At 47.0% G+C, this 16709-nt stretch overlaps 1 protein-coding gene across 2 annotated transcripts in view; it reads right to left on the reverse strand.

Annotated features, from left to right (window-relative positions):
* Positions 1-14595, reverse strand: part of RACGAP1 (Rac GTPase activating protein 1) — a 59897-nt gene extending 45302 nt beyond the window's left edge. The window contains exon 1 of one of the 2 annotated variants that reach the window (XM_081898666.1): positions 14462-14595. In XM_081898666.1, the coding sequence (XP_081754792.1) occupies positions 14462-14482 (21 nt within the window). In that variant the 5' untranslated portion in view covers positions 14483-14595. Of the gene's footprint in view, positions 1-14373; positions 14396-14461 lie in introns of those variants that run through there. The other variant, XM_081898669.1, reaches the window with a different exon arrangement.
* Between the last annotated feature and the right edge of the window lie 2114 nt (positions 14596-16709).

Consider the following 16709-nt stretch of genomic DNA (forward strand, 5'->3'; position numbering starts at 1 on the left):
GTAAAATAGTGCAATTCTACTTTTATTTTTAGAAAATGAAAGTAAAACCAGTAAATAAAACCTCCTCCCGTGAAACAGGAACTGAAATTGGAGCAACTAAGAGAGTCTATTCAAGGGTCAATTAATTTCTTACAAGTCCTCCCCCCCCCCCCGTGCTTATCGAGCAATAACATGGATTGTCCCTGTAAACAGAAAGTCTTTAATGATCGGCAGCCCTTAAAAACCTCAACAGCACTTTCCCTGTTTATATCGGTGCTGCAGTTGCATTTTATTAAGGAAAAAAAAAACATCACCAATTAGGTTTGAAAAGTCACAGAGGATGTTATACAAAACACTGGAATACAATGGGCTGGTGACACTGGATGCACCATGTTAAGTGAGTGGGGGAAAGACTGACTAAAGGGGGCAAAATATGTGCAAAAGGGATTTCATATAGTTACTTTGTCAGCATCCAACTGACTCAGGGCTGCTTCTACTTAGAGCATTTACAGAGGAACAGCCACACACTGGTTTGCTCACTCCTTCAAGGCATCTGCATAACGTCATGATTAAAATATCTTCTTCCCATGTTTTCCCTGTTCAGCTTCTGCCCGTTTGCTTTTTGTTTTCCATTTTTCAGAGCTCAGAAAATCTAACTTTTTTGACACAGTGGAACAATCACCTCTGTTGTGGACAGTGGCATAGCGGGGGGTGGGGGGTGGCACAGGGTAGTTGCCCCGGGCACAAAATTGTTAGGGGCACAAAATTTCAAAACCCGGTGCTGTCTCAATACAGCTGTGCGTTTCTGTCACTGGGCTCCGTTGAAAACGGCTTATCCATGCAAACCAGGAAGTGACCCCTCCAGACAACAGAACGGCTCTTCTTTTCTTATCTTTGTGGCTTTGATCTCCTGGGTGGCACAGATGCTGTTATGAATGTGCATGCGTACTCTGTCCATGCCCCTCTTTCCCATCGCACCCCTCTGTATGGTCCCGGGCTCTACCAACCCATGTTATGCCACTGGGTGTGGAACTGTGCAACTGTTCTGTCGGGTTTGCAGCATCTCCTTCTCTATGGTCCTTCACTCCACTCTAGGAATTAACACGATAATTTCCAAATAACATTGCCTTAAATCAATTCCTCTCTTTCCCACATTGCTGTGGGGAGGGGGGAAGCTCATGATCAGGATTTCAATGGTGGCGGCGGGGCGGAGGATATATTTAACGCTATCCTTACATACCAAGGTCCCAATGAAAATTGCCTCCAACAGTATATGGGACTGAAGAAAAGTGGACCATCTCCTTGGCTGCAGAATGGCATTTGAATTCCAGAAGTTGGGAATCAGAGTTGCTATTCTCCTTCCAGCTTAGAACAATGAGTTGTTGTTGTTTAGTCGTTTAGTCATGTCCGACTCTTCGTGACTCCATGGACCAAAGCACGCCAGGCACTCCTGTCTTCCACTGCCTCCCGCAGTTTGGTCAAACTGATGCTGGTAGCTTCGAGAACACGGCCCAGCTATCTCATCCTCTGCCGTCCCCTTCTCCTTGTGCCCTCCATCTTTCCCAACATCAGGGTCTATTCCAGGGAGTCTTCTCTTCTCGTGAGGTGGCCAAAGTATTGGAGCCTCAGCTTCACGATCTGTCCTTCCAGTGAGCACTCAGGGCTGATTTCCTTCAGAATGGAGAGGTTTGATCTTCTTGCAGTCCATGGGACTCTCAAGAGTCTCCTCCAGCACCATAATTCAAAAACAACAATGAGTGGCTGTTGCTAATTCTTCATGTCTGGAAGCATACTAATAGTTTCCTGGTTTTACCTTCAGTAATTTCTTGCTGAGAAAATTTGCAGCAGTTTGAGAGGTGGATGCTGTCCATGAGAATAGAGAACATGTGCAGTTATTTGGCTCAAGGTCCTTACAAGTGGAGTGGTTGCATATCTCCTGCTTACATTTCTCCCCATTTTATAAAGCTTTCTTTGTCTCTCAAAGATTCCACCTCTTCATAGCTGACCCCCCTCAAGTGCCCTAGCTTAGAAAATAGAACGGTATTTTGTCAATTGTTGATCACAGCAAAGGATTTTTGAATGGCATAGTCACCGGATGGAGAAAATACAGACGCAACAAAGGATTCTTGTGTGATCCAGCAGCTCTTGGAACCAGTTAATTTAATTTTGATTAGAGGCATTTAGCAGAAGTAGACAAAGAGGAGGAAGAAATGTCCACTGGATTTCAGTGCAATTTTGCTTTACGGAAAATAAAGCACATGAATCTTAAATCACAAGGTCATCTCTTCAGCCTCATAGTTTGATAGTTAGTTGTGCCATGCTGGAAAGTGCTGGATTTGCCCATCAAAATGGCAGTTTCCCCCTGTATTTTCCTACCATTTAGTGTGGTACTATTTTTAATGGGTTAGGCGGAATGCCTAGAAGCCTTCCCAGATTAATTTTTTTAAACCCATATAGCATTTTTGCCTGATGATGCTCACGCTAGTGAGCTAGTTCTGATCGAGCAATGATAATGTGCTATTCTATTCCTACATAGGGATGCGGGTGGTGCTATAGGTTAAACCACATAGCCTAGGACTTGCCGATCAGAAGGTCAGCGGGTCGAATCCCCACGACAGGGTGAGCTCCTGTTGCTCAGTCCCTGCTCCTGCCAACCTAGCAGTTCGAAAGCACGTCAAAGTGCAAGTAGATAAATAGGTACCGCTCTGGCAGGAAGGTAAACGGCGTTTCCGTGCGCTGCTCTGGTTCGCCAGAAGCGGCTTAGTCATGCTGGCCACATGACCCAGAAGCTGTACGCCGGCTCCCTCAGCCAGTAAAGCGAGATGAGCACCGCAAACCCAGAGCTGTCCGCGACTGGACCTAATGGTCAGGGGTCCCTTTACCTTTACCTTACTGATCATTTCCCAAAGAACCTATGGGAAGGCTGCCTGGGACAAAGACGGCCGGCCAGCCCATGCAATATGGTTCTCCAGGAACCTTCCCTTTCAAAGGAAATTTCCGTTTCAAGTATGAATGCCAATCATTTTAGGTATTTTTCACTCCCCCCACCCGAGAAGCACTTTGAGTTATTACCATAATAACATTCCAGAACAATATCCAGGCAGCTGCCTAAGCAGAGCATTTTACCAGCGCGGTTCTGAAATGATTCTGCTTCCAAATTGCTGTTGTGCATAGGTAGCAGCTATGTGAAGGAAACCAGGGGAAAATAGAAGCAGGCTGGCAGATGTATGAGGGGAGCCTGAAGATGCAGGACGGAGATGTTAAAGCATTTGAAGTGATCCCTTTGCACCATCAAGCAGTGGTATGGAGGTAAATTCCGAAGTGAAGGTGCTGTTTGTGACATGCCCCCATTATCATGAAAGATGGACTTTTGACCAATATGCCCATTTGGTCCATTCCCTCCTCCCCCAGTGGATTGCTCACAATTTTGTGACATTATGGGTCGATCCCTCTGGAATTGTTCAAAACAGAAGGAGTCCCTCCTAGTGGTGCAGCAATAAAACTGCTAACACATTTGCACAGCTAAGCAGGGTCCAATATGGTTGGATGGGAGACCGTGTGTTGGGATTCCTGGATTTCAGGGGACTGGATTTGATGACCCTCTATTATTCTAAACAAAATAAAAAAATTCCTTCCAGTGGCACTTTAGAGACCAACTAAGCTTGTTATTGGTATGAGCTTTCATGTGCATGCACACTTATTCTATTATTTTAACCTTTAGCATTCTTAACCATGCTAAGGTAATCTGTCTCTTCCTCTGCTTAGCCGATTTGGGTGGGTCTACGACAAGGCTGTATATTGTCTCCCTGCTTATTTAGCTCATATGCAGAATTCATCATGCGAAAGGCTGGGCTGGATGAATTCCTAGCCGGAATTAAGATTGCTGGAAGAAATATCAACAACCTCAGATATGCAGATGATATAACATTGATGGCAGAAAGTGAGGAGGAATTAAAGAACCTTTTAATGAGGGTGAAAGATGAGAGCGCAAAATATGGTTTGAAGCTCAACATCAAAAAAACGAAGATCATGGCCACTGGTCCCATCACCTCCTGCCAAATAGAAGGGGAAGAAATGGAGGCAATGACAGATTTTACTTTCTTGGGCTCCATGATCACTGCAGATGGTGACAGCAGCCACGAAATTAAAAGACGCCTGCTTCTTGGGAGAAAAGCAATGACAAACCTAGACAGCATCTTAAAAAGCAGAGACATCACCTTGCCAACAAAGGTCCGTATAGTTAAAGCTATAGTTTTCCCAGTAGTGATGTATGGAAGTGAGAGCTGGACTATAAAGAAGGCTGATCACCGAAGAATTGATGCTTTTGAATTATGGTGCTGGAGGAGACTCTTGAGAGTCCCATGGACTGCAAGAAGATCAAACCTCTCCACTAAACAACAACAACTCACTGGCAAGGAGAGACTGGCCAGTAGCATCCCCAGGAGATGATGTCTTTGCCCCAGCTTTGTAACAAGTGGTCCTTCTTCATCCCTGCCTCTCTCTCCTCCACTGCTCTCAGGAAGAACTTGAGGGATGCAAAGGGTCATGACCTTGACTTAAAAGAAGCCCTCTTGGGCCTCATAAAGTACCAGAGTTAGGGTACAAGGTAAAAAAAAAAAAGGGGAACAAAAGGAGAGAGAAAAAGACGTTTGTCAAATGGCACCAACAGCTTTCTATAGTGATCAAAGGTCACTTCACAGAAAGATAGCAATGAATGATGAGCTGCTCGCAGCTTCGAAAAAGAACAGGGAATTTGTTCAGCACCGAGAGCCACAGAAAACGTTGCGAGTCCGTCTTCAACCGTATCTCTGCAACCATGCAGGGATGGAAATAGGCATTCTGATGCTAATGACGGTTTAACCTAGGTCTTTTAGGATTCATGCTAGGAAAGGGAGAAATTCTGCAAAATATATCCTCCCAGAACATCTTCCTGTCCTCTAGCACGGTAAGCAGGGATCAAAGGTTCTCTCTGGGCTGTTTCTGTTCCTATTACTCTGGTTCCCTCAACGCACATTTCCTCCCACTGCTCCACAAAGGCTTTGTTAAAATAATAAAAAAAAGGGGGCCTGCCGTCTAATGGCCGGCGGCAGCGCAATTGATTTCACACGACAAGAACAGAGGGAATCAGAAGGTCCTTTCATGCACAATGTGATTTCAAAGAAGGAAAGAATTAAACAGCAAGTTCAGATCACTGGCCCTTTTGCCATTCCTTTTATTGTAAAGCAATTATCTTCCCTTTTGTTTGCGTCAAGGGGACCAGGCCTCCGAAAGTCTCGTCTGGGAAACTGTTAATAGAATTTATGCTAATTTGATGATTCCGGCGATTACCAGAGGGAGTGCCTTGCTCATATTTTGCAAGCCGTAAAATGTTTGACTGCGTCTCCGCAGCCCCATTAAAGGCCAATTGCTGGCTTCATCCAACACCCACGGCTGCTTCTGTGCCCATTCCTGGAGGGTGTCGAGGAAGTATCTACCCTTGCCATTTTGAATGGTCTGCAACGCCTTGCTTCATAAGCATGCAAGGAAGCAGTGAGTCAGACCCATCGGCCTGTCTTGCTCAATGCTGATTTTGACCTTTCTTCATGGCCTAGGACCCTTGTACCTATGGGACCGCCTCTCCCGGTATGCCCCACGGAGAGCCTCAAGGTCCATAAATAGCAACACCCCAGTGGTCCCAGGCCCTAAGGAAGTTAGATTAGCCTCAACCAGAGCCAGGGCCTTTTCAACACTGGCTCCAGCCTGGTGGAACGCTCTGTCTCATGAGACCAGGGCCCTGCAGGATCTGATTTCTTTCCGCAGGGCCTGTAAGACAAAGTTGTTCCACCTGGCCTTTGGCTTGGAGCCAATTTGATTCCCTCCCCCTCTTTCTTTTTCCTTTCTCCTGTGATGAGGCTGCATTTTAATGTTTCAATATTTTAATGTTGTATTTTAATCTTGTTTTTAAGTTGTATTCATTCAACTTGTTTTTATTATTGCTTGTTAGCTGCCCTGAGCCTGGCCTTGGCTGGGGAGGGCGGGGTATAAATAAAAATTATTATTATTATTATTATTATTATTATTATTATTATTGACAGGGTTCTCCCCCAACCCCACTGGAAGTTGCTGGGGACAGAACCTGGGACATTCTTCATGCAAAGCACATGCTTTGCCCCTGAGTGAGTTGCAGGAAAACAATGGCCGGTGGCACATGTAGACCTTGGGGCTTGATCTGTAACCTGTAGCCTGAGAGGAGTCTTGAAGGACTGCCATTGAGTGGATGATGATGTGGGAGGCCAGCATGTAAGCAAACAGGCCTGGTGTCATCTTGACACCAGTTGTCACAACATCCCCCTTTCTTTAAAACCACGGTGTTATAGACTTGGGGGGGGGAAACTTTCCTAAACCCTAGAAATTAATAAACAGTATGCCTGCTTCTTGGGAGAAAAGCAATGACAACCCTAGACAGCATCTTAAAAAGCAGAGACATCACCTTGCCAACAAAGGTCCGTATAGTAAAAGCTATGGTTTTCCCAGTAGTGATGTATGGAAGTGAGAGCTGGACCATAAAGAAGGCTGATCGCCGAAAAATTGATGCTTTAAAATTATGGTGCTGGAGGAGACTCTTGAGAGTCCCATGGACTGCAAGAAGATCAAACCTAGCCATTCTGAAGGAAATCAGCCCTGAGTGCTCACTGGAAGGACAGATCCTGAAGCTGAGGCTCCAATACTTTGGCCACCTCATGAGAAGAGAAGACTCCCTGGAAAAGACCCTGATGTTGGGAAAGATGGAGGGCACAAGGAGAAGGGGACGACAGAGGACGAGATGGTTGGACAGTGTTCTCGAAGCTACCAGCATGAGTCTGACCAAACTGCGGGAGGCAGTGGAAGACAGGAGTGCCTGGTGTGCTCTGGTCCATGGGGTCACGAAGAGTCGGACACGACTAAATGACTAAACAACAACAACAATTATCCAAAAGGACCTGGCCAGGCTAGGGCCATGAAGAAATAATACAGGGCCAGCTCTCACTTTCATTGGCAGTGCAAGAGAACTGGCCTCCCCCCTTGCCTTGAGGTGTGAACAGAGATTTTTTTTGGGGGGGAGGTGAATTTGGAAGGTTGCCAGTGTACCTGGGTGTGAGGTGACAAGAAAAAAGAGCCTTGGGCAAGATGTGCTGGGAAGAAGAAGGAAGGGTAAAGACTCAGAAAGGAACTTTGTGAAGGAATTCAACTGGACTGTCCTGGATGGCTCATGCATTTTACACAGTCACATCTTGGTTCTTGAACGGAATCCGTTCTGGAAGTCCGTTCGACTTCCAAAAACGTTTGAATACCAAGGCGCGGCTTCTGATTGGCTGCAGGAACTTCCTGTACTTAATTGGAAGCTGTGGAAGCCCTGTCGGACATTTGGGTTCCAAAGAACCTTCGCAAACCAGAACACTCACTTCCGGGTTTGTGGCCTTTGGGAGCCAAAACATTCAAGAACTAAGCTGTTCGAAAACCAAGGTACGACTGTACATATCTTTCCAGGCTTTGTTTAAATGGACTGCTTGTATTATTTGGGATACATATTTTGACCAGTTTATTCACTGGGGATTATAGGGTTAACTAGCTGTAACCTGAGGCTCAAATATTTAAGATTTCATAGGTATGTGCTGTAGGGCAAATCCCTCCTCTCAGGATGGGAAAATTAAATGCTCCGAACCACCTTGAACCTGTAACCTGACGGTAGAATCGTATTAATGACAAAGGGAAATTATATCAAGAGGTAGTCCAGGAAGAGTGGATGCATTTTAATTTATTTTGTTTTCTCGGTTTTGTTCCACATGGAACATAAAGGGTGTTGGGGTTTTTTGCACATATTGCTCTCAAGCTCCATTCTTTCTCTTTTTAGTAAACTGAAAGTGAGAGTCAACTAAGTTGTTGCACACATGGAACGAAGTCTGCTCTCTCTACTAGACTTTCTCTTATCTCCTCCCCTCATGGCTCCCCTGTTAAGGACAAAATCTTGGGGTACACTACTTAAAGCGTTTCCCAAATTCACCAGCAACTCTAGCCCTTAGGGTTCAAGGATCAGTTAGGTGCAAGCAAAAGACCGCAGCCAAGAAAACTGAAGCAAAACAGCAGCTAGGAAGCCTGATCGTTTATCCTTGTTGCAACAACCTCCATGAAAAACAAAGAAGCTCAGAACAAAGCTTTTGTGTATTTTTAAAAGTTTCCATGACTTCCCACAATACATTTCACATAGCAGCATCAAGACATTGCAGGTATGTCATAGAAAAGGTGTGGTGTCTGGCAGAAATCTGAGATCCAGACATACCCTCTTCAATCATAAGGTAAAGGTAAAGGTACAATTAAGTCAAGTTGCAGATGACTCTGGGGTTGCAGCGCTCATCTCGCTTTGCAGGCCGAGGGAGCCGGTGTTTGTCTGCAGACAGTTTTTCTGGGTCATGTGGCCGGCATGACTAAGCTGCTTCTGGCGAAACCAGAGCAGCGCACGGAAACACCATTTACCTTCCCACCGGAGCGGTACCTATTTACCTACTTGCAATTTTTTTGGTGTGCTTTTGAACTGCTAGGTTGGCAGGAGCTGAGATCGAGCAATGGGAGCTCACCACGTCGCGGGGATTCAAACTGCCGACCTTCCGATTGGCAAGCCCAAGAGGCTCAGTGGTTTAACCAACAGTGCCACTCGTGTCCCTTCAATCATAGGTAAAGGTAAAGGGACCCCTGACCGTTAGGTCCAGTCGTGGCCGACTCTGGGGTTGCGGCACTCATCTCGCTTTATTGGCCGAGGGAGCCGGCGTACAGCTTCCGGGTCATGTGGCCAGCATGACTAAGCCACTTCTGGTGAACCAGAGCAACACACGGCAACGGAAACACCATTTACCTTCCCACCGGAGCGGTACCTATTTATCTACTTGCACTTTGACGTGCTTTCAAACTGCTAGGTTAGCAGGAACAGGGACCAAACAATGGGAGCTCACCCCGTTGTGGGAATTCGAACTGCTGATCTTCCGATTGGCAAGCCCAAGAGGCTCAGTGGTTTAGACCACAGCACTACCCGTGTCCCTTCAATCATACCTCACCCTTAAATCTGCTCTGGATGGTGGGTGGAGCCCCCAAACAGGTTTAGGGGGCACAGGGGAGGGGAACGTCTCACTACAAGAGTGGACCCTCATTCCATTCATTCATACTCTGCTTAGCACTATGTCAAATTCCACTTTCCAGAACTTGTTTCAAAAACTTGGTATCGTTTCTCTTATTTTAGCACCCTCACACCCAAAAGCTTGCACTGTCTTGGGGAGCTTCCAGACATCCCAGGAAGGTTATTTATAAAGGAGGAGCTTTGTAGGGGGGAATCTTTCCCTTTATCTGGCGGTGGCAAGTTGTTTTAAGGGAGAAGGTGGGGACTGAGCATTCTGTCATTGAAGCCAAATAAAGATGGGTTGCCTCTTCACAGCGGAAGTGAACTAGGGGGCAAAGTAATAAGTTGGAAGCTCAAGCAGATACCTTTAGCTCAGTGGGTAGAGCATGTTACAGATAGGTAGCCGTGTTGGTCTGCCATAGTCAAAAAACAAAAAACAAACAAAAAAAGGTGCTACTGGAAGGAATTTTTTTTGTTTTGGGTAGAGCATGAGACTCTTAACCTCAGGGTCTTTAGTTCAAGCCCCATGTTGGGCAAAAGATTCCCGCATTGCAAGGGGTTGGACTAGATGACTCTTGTGGTCCCCTCCAACACTACAATCAGGGGCAAGCATATGTGGCGCCAGGGTGCAAAGATCTGCCTGGAAAAGAAAAGATCTGCTCAGGAAAAGAAAACAGGTAACATAAGGAGCCCGAGGCATCAGCGACTGAGCGAAGCTGGGCGCCTCGTGGTGTCAGCAGCGTGCGCTATGGCCCTATGCCAATCCCAGGTGCGCAGGAGGGTGGAGTCAGCCGGCCACCTCAGCGCTTCACTGCCTTGCTCACCTCTGAACTCGCGGCACAGAGCCGCCCGCAGCAGAATAGCCCGCCATGGCGCTCCAACCGATGGATGGGCTCTTCCTGGGACTCCAACTCTTGGGCCCCAGACTCACGACCTGGCGCACCTGAAAGCCTGGCGCCCAGGTGCCCCACACCCCTGGCGCCTATGGTTAAGACGGCCCTGACTACAATTCTATTATCATGCAGTCTGTTCAGTTATCATAAATTTTAGGAAGTAGCTACACATGCCTGAGGAGTTTAATCACGAAGAAACAAGATTGAGGGCCTGCAACTCTTTCTTAATGCAGTATTTTAAAAGAAAGTTGTACATAGTGATTCAAGAGAATTCAGTCCATATGAGCTTCAGAGTTTTCCTAGTCTTTTTCTTGCGAGTATTCGCTCATTCCACTGTACTCCATCAGGTGGCGCTGTAAGCCTTTGGGATGAATAAGCGGAGCGTTTCTGGAGTAGAGATCGTGCGGGCATCATCTCTCTGCCAAGATTGTACCCCGCAGCATGTTTTGTTAGGGTCTTGACCAGCCTAGCATTAAACAATCCTGCCCAAGGAGGGAATTTTGCTGTTTAAAGAACTCACGGCCTTATTCCGAGCTCGGAATCTGGAATCGTTCCTGTGGCGCTAAGCTGGCGTGCACACACTGCGAGGGAAACCAGGGGTGGGGTGGGGGTGGCGGGGAGCATGAAATGTGAAATATGGTGTCTCATTTCAAAGAGCAAAAGGATTTACCAACAGTGGAGAGGAGAGATTTTGAGCCAGGAGAGAAGGGAAGCTTTCTGCAAAGAAGACAATGGGAGGTTTTTTCCCCCATTGATCTCAAAACAAGCCTTTTGACAGACAGTTCTGTGCTTTTCATTTCTGAATGTGGCCAACGAAGCAATAATGGGGCTTCTTGCCATTTAAATGTGTGGCTTTAAAATCAAACCGAGTCCACAGGTCTCTCTGCATTTGAAACGAAACTATTATTGGGCAAATAATCTGTTTAATAGTGAGTCCCTAGTCCTCGCCCCCCATCCCTTTCCAGTCCCTGTGCCAGCTATTTTGGAGTTTTACAGCCACTGAGGATCTGGCTTATGTAAGTCGGGCAAAGCCTGCGTTTGGGAAAGGGAGACATTCAGCGAAAGAAGAAGTGCTGCCACGATGCAGGAGAATGCATCAGGGAGCAGTTCTTCCATACAAGATATTGAAAATCCTAAAGCCCAGGGCAGTGATGGTGCTCCAGAGAAAATTGCCGGTGACTCAGACTGTGCAGATAATTATTTTCATGCAGCAATGGGAGCAAGTTGCTTCCTTGCGGCTGCAATAGGCTGTGTCGGTGCTTAAGACTTGGGCCGCATCCGCACCATATACCCAAAGCACTCTTACTCCACTTTTAACAGCCATGGCTCCCCCAGCCCACCCCCACAAAGAATCCTAGGAATTGAAATTTGTGCCGAGAGAGCCTCTGCAGATTTGCAATTCCCAAAACCCTTAACAAACTAGAATTATCTTGGGGAAGCCATGACCGTTCAAGTGGTATGAATGTTGCGGAGACATCGTATCTTCAAAACACATTTAAAGCTTCCCCTCCACCAAGAATCCTGGAAACTGTAGCTCTCCCCTTGCCATAGCTAACAGTCCAGGAACAGCACCTTCAACATTGGAAAGGAAGCCTCGTGTGCCTTCTACCACAACTTCCATCAATGTCCACTCTTGGCATAGTCATATACAGTGGTACCTCGGGTTACAGACGCTTCAGTTTACAAACACTTCAGGTTACAGACTCTGCTAACCCAGAAATAGTACCTCGGGTTAAGAACTTTGCTTCAGGATGAGAACAGAAATTGTGTGATGGCGGCATGGCGGCAGCAGGAGGCCCCATTAGCTAAAGTGGTGCTTCAGGTTAAGAACAGTTTCAGGTTAAGAACAGACCTCCAGAAGGAATTACGTTCTTAACCCGAGGTACCACTGCACATCTATAATCAGAGATCAGCGGTTGCACTAGGGAGATATGGAAGAGCCTAAGCTAATGTGGTCAATTGGCAGCAGCACCTATCCATGCTGCATTTCGTAGAGAGTTCACACATGTGTGTGTGCGCGCGCATGCACACACCGCAGGTTGCGAGATGAGCGCCGCAACCCCATAGCTGCACTTGACTGGACTTAACCATCCAGGGGTCCTTAAATGTGCTTTAGAGGTATTCTGTGCACGCAAGTAACTTTAATTTGTACTGTGTGGGAATGACTGGAGAATACAATGGGGTGTGCGCGCACACACACACACATTCATGCACACATGTTCCATGAATTAGCATGGGGTGCAAATCCCTGGGTCATTCTCCGCCAATACCAACAAATAGGCATGGAAGGGCTACTTTCTCATTCATTTCAGGTGGGGATGTGCTCCTAGGCCACATCTGCCCATTGCCTAGTCTGCTGCCCACTTAAGGTTACCAGATTTTTTTCAATGAATCCGGGGACACTTTTCAACTTCCTAGTAAATAGATGGATTTGTAAATCCGGGATCTGTCCCCAGGAAACGGGGACATCTGGTAACCTTACCTTAACACCACTCTGTATCTGCTGCCTGAGGCAGCCTCTTCCTCTTGCCTCATAAGAGGGACGTTTCAGTCCCACGTTGACACTAACAAAAGTTAGGGATGCCGGGTCAGGAGCATCCCAGATCTGGAGATTTCAGTGACATCACAAGGGGAGGGCCTTTTTCTCTGCAGCCACCACGTCCTTTTGTGACATCACTGGCAGCCGGCAGCCAGCGGCAACAGCTGGAGAGCCATCAGCACAGACTCCCCAAGCCTGACTGGATGGCTTCCAACATATATAAAAACATAATAAAACATTGTACATTTAAAAGCTTCCCCATACAGGGATGCCTTCAGATGCCTCCCAAAAGTTATATAGTTGCTCATCTTCTTGACATCTGATGGGAGGGTGTTCCACAGGGTGGGCGCCACTACCGAGAAGGCCCTCTGCCTCGTTCTCTGTAACTTCAATTCTTGCAGTGAGGGAACTGCCAGAAGGCCCTCGGAGGTGGACCTCAGTTTCTGAGCTGAACGCTCCTTCAGGTATACAGTGGTGCCTCGCAAGACGAAATTAATCCGTTCCGTGAGGCTCTTCGTCTAGCGTTTTTTTGGTCTTGCGACGCAAGCCCATTGACAGCTTAGTGGATTAGCGCTATTAGCGGCTTAGCGGCTTTTAGCGGCTTATCAGCTTAGCGGATCAGCTGATAAGCGGCTTAGCTGCTTAGAAAAAGGAGGGGGAAAGGGGAAAAAACCCGCAGGAACTCGCAAGACATTTTCGTCTTGCGAAGCAAGCCCATAGGGAAATTTGTTTTGCGAAGCGCCGCCAAAACGGAAAACCCTTTCGTCTAGCGGGTTTTCCGTCTTGCGAGGCATTCGTCTTGCGGGGCACCACTGTACTGGGCCGAGGCCATCAGGGCTTTAAAAGTCAGCACCAACACTTTGAATTGTGCTTGGAAACATACTGAGAGCTAATGTAGGTCTTTCAGGACCAGTGTTATGTGGTCTGTGGTCCCTGTGGCCGCTCCCAGTGACCAGCCTACCTGCCGCAAGGGTACGCCACACAAGCATATACTAGCCAACATCTGTAAAGAACACCAACATCGTCATTCATTCCATATATATATATATATATATATATATATATATATATATATATAATCTTAATTAAATTTTCTGTTTTACAATTTAAAATACTCATTTAAAACAACCTTAAAATATCAATGACTTCCCTTCTTCTCTTTCTATGGTTCATTTTGCACATCATATATCCCTGCATATTTTACAAAAGCTAAACTGTTCAGTATTCCATTACTACGTCTTTCAAAACTTTACACTGTTGAATCTATCTTAATGCTGCCAACATTTTCAGGTGTACACAGTCCCCCCTCCATATATTCAATAAACATTTTCCAATCTTCTCTAAATGTATGTTCTTCTTGTTACCTTATTCTATATGTCAAGTCTGCACGCTGCACATATTCTGTCAGCTTAAGCTGCCATTCTTCTTTAGTTGGGACCTCGCTTGTTTTCCATTTTTGGACTGTCAAAACACGGGCCACAGTAGTAGCAGCCATAAACAACCTTTTTTGACACCGGGGAATTTCAGTCTGAATTATCCCCAACGAAAAGGACTCTCTTGTGTTTTTTGGGGAAAGTACTTTTAAACATTTTTTTCAATTCATTATGGATTATTTCCCAATACGCTTTTACCCTTTTACATGTCCACCACATCGTCATTCACTCTCCACTCATTCACATTTGCGCCCTGGCTTCAACCCACAAATATCCGCCAACTTCTGCCAACCAGCTCCTGGAGGTGAATTTCAACCAGCTTACACCCGCAAACATCAGCCTGCTTCAGCCTTGCGGCATCCGCCGGTTTCCAAATGCAGAACCCACAAGCGCCCACCGACCAACCTGCTAGTTCCATTGCTCGACGTAGCCAGCTTCTGTCCGTGATATCAGATGCCTTCAAGCCACAGTCCTGCTCAGCAAAGGAACTTGCCTTATTAATGCTCCACAGCATCCCACAGCTGGATGGCCGCCCAGGTCCATCTGCCAATTTGGCTCCTGCAGGTGGAGGAAAACTGGGCCATGCTGAATTATTGTTGTTGTTGCAATCTGTTGGCCCACCTTTAGGCTCACTCAGTTGCCAAGTGCTTTTGTGACATCACCGGTACTTCGTAACCAATGATAACAGCTCAGGAAGCCTCACAATGGTGGGTGTGCCTCAGCCACTTATTTGTGTGCCCAAGTGACGTGTGTGTATGTGTATTTAATTTAAAATGTTTATTATAGCCCATCCTTCCTCTGTATTGATACCAGGGTGAACCACACCATAAAGCCGTTGTAGGATGGATGGTTTAGTCCAGTCGAATTCAACTACAGTGGTACCTCAGGTTAAGTACTTAATTCATTCTGGAGGTCCGTACTTAACCTGAAACTGTTCCTGAAGCCCCACTTTAGCTAATGGGGCCTGCCCCTGCTGCCGCACGATTTCTGTTCTCATCCTGAAGCAAAGTTCTTAACCCGAGGTAATATTTCTGGGTTAGCAGAGTCTGTAACCTAAAGTGTATGTAACCTGAAGCGTATGTAACCTGAGGGTACCACTGTATGGGGTTGCGGCGATCATCTCCACTTTCAGGCCAAGGGAACCGGCATTTGTCCACAGACAGCTTTCTGGGTCATGTGGCCGGCATGACTAAACCGCTTCTGGCGCAGAGGTCCATGACAAGTGCCAGAGCTCATGGAAACGCCTTTTACCTTCCCACCTCAGCAGTACCTATTTATCTACTCGCACTAGTATGCTTTCGAATGGCTAGGGTGGCAGGACAGAGCAACGGGAGCTCACCCCGTCGCAGGGATTCAAACTGCTGACCTTACGGTTGGCAAGCCCAAGAGGCTCAGCGGCCTAGACCACAGCGCCACCCGCATCTCCTTGCTGTTTTAGAAACCCTTCCAGAGTGAACCTTCCAGGGGCCGTATGCAAGGGCTGATATCAATACAGAAGTGGGGGGAGGCCTATAAATAATATTTTTCATAAACACTGTGGCTAAGGAGGGCAGGATATGAGGAAGCCAGTGTGGTGTAATGGTTAGAGCATCAGGAAGGGAAAAAGAAAACTATAAAAAAGAAAAGGATAATTTTTTTTAAACAAATGGTTGGAGCATCAGACTAGGACCAGAGTTCAAATCCCTGCTAAGCTGTGAAGCTCACTGGGTGACCTGACGCCGGTCACTGTCTCTCAGCTTAGCCTCTCTCACATGTTGTGGGGATTAAATGTATGCCACCTTGATCTCCTTGAAGAAAAAGGTGTGGAATGAATGAATGAGAAGGCCAGACAAGCATGCATAGCTGTCAACTGTCCCTTATTTGGCGGGAAAGTCCCTTATCCCAGCGCCGTGCCCCGCTGCTGTCCCTTATTGATGATGTCCCTTAAATTTCCCGGGTTTCAAAGGAAGCAGCTCCTCTCCTTCCCTGCTTGCCGGCCAGGGAGGAGGGAGGCTCCAACTGTGTTGCTTGGCTGCGTTGCTCACCCAATAAGGAGTCTAAGAACGACTGGGGGGTGGAGCTTGCATGGCTTGTGCCGATAAAATCGGCCGCGTTGCCTGGGGACTCGCCTTTGCTCAGCGCTTCCCAGCAGAGAGGTGACGATGGTTTTCCTTGCTGCATCCCCTTTGCCGGGTTGCTGCACTGTGGGAACCACGGCTTGAAGCTTTGTTTGGCTGCTGGCTGGGCTTTCTGCCTTTGGCTCGGAGGGGCTCAGAAGTTGAACATACCTGTACCCAGAAAATCCCTTATTTTGGCTGCTGATCCCTTATTTTTGAGGCTGCTGGTCCCTTATTTTCAAATCTGTAAGTTGACAGCTATGCAAGCATGGGCTGGCAGGAGGCTGGTGGAGCAGCGCCCAATCTGCCCGGGTGGATCAGCCTCTGCTGAACAAAACCCTAGACATTTGCGTGTGAACCTGTGCCTTTAAAAAGCTGCCTTTGGGAGGAACGAGAAAGCTCTCTTCCAGTTCATTCGTTGCTGGCTCCCTGTGTCCTAAAGCAGTGCTAAGGGACCACTGTTTTACCAGCTTTGGAAGGAAGGATGATTCCGGGTCAGAAGTCACTCCAGCGCCCCAGCATCCCTGCAAGGAGGACTTGGCACCACCAGAGGCAATGCCTTCTCGACTGGAAAAAATGTCAAACCAGGACACCCATTTCGCAGGGTCACTAAACCACTCACGGCCACCCAGCCTCTCTGCAAAA

Source organism: Podarcis melisellensis (assembly GCF_964234715.1).
Source record: "Podarcis melisellensis genome assembly, chromosome: 2".
NCBI classification, from domain to species: domain Eukaryota; kingdom Metazoa; phylum Chordata; class Lepidosauria; order Squamata; family Lacertidae; genus Podarcis; species Podarcis melisellensis.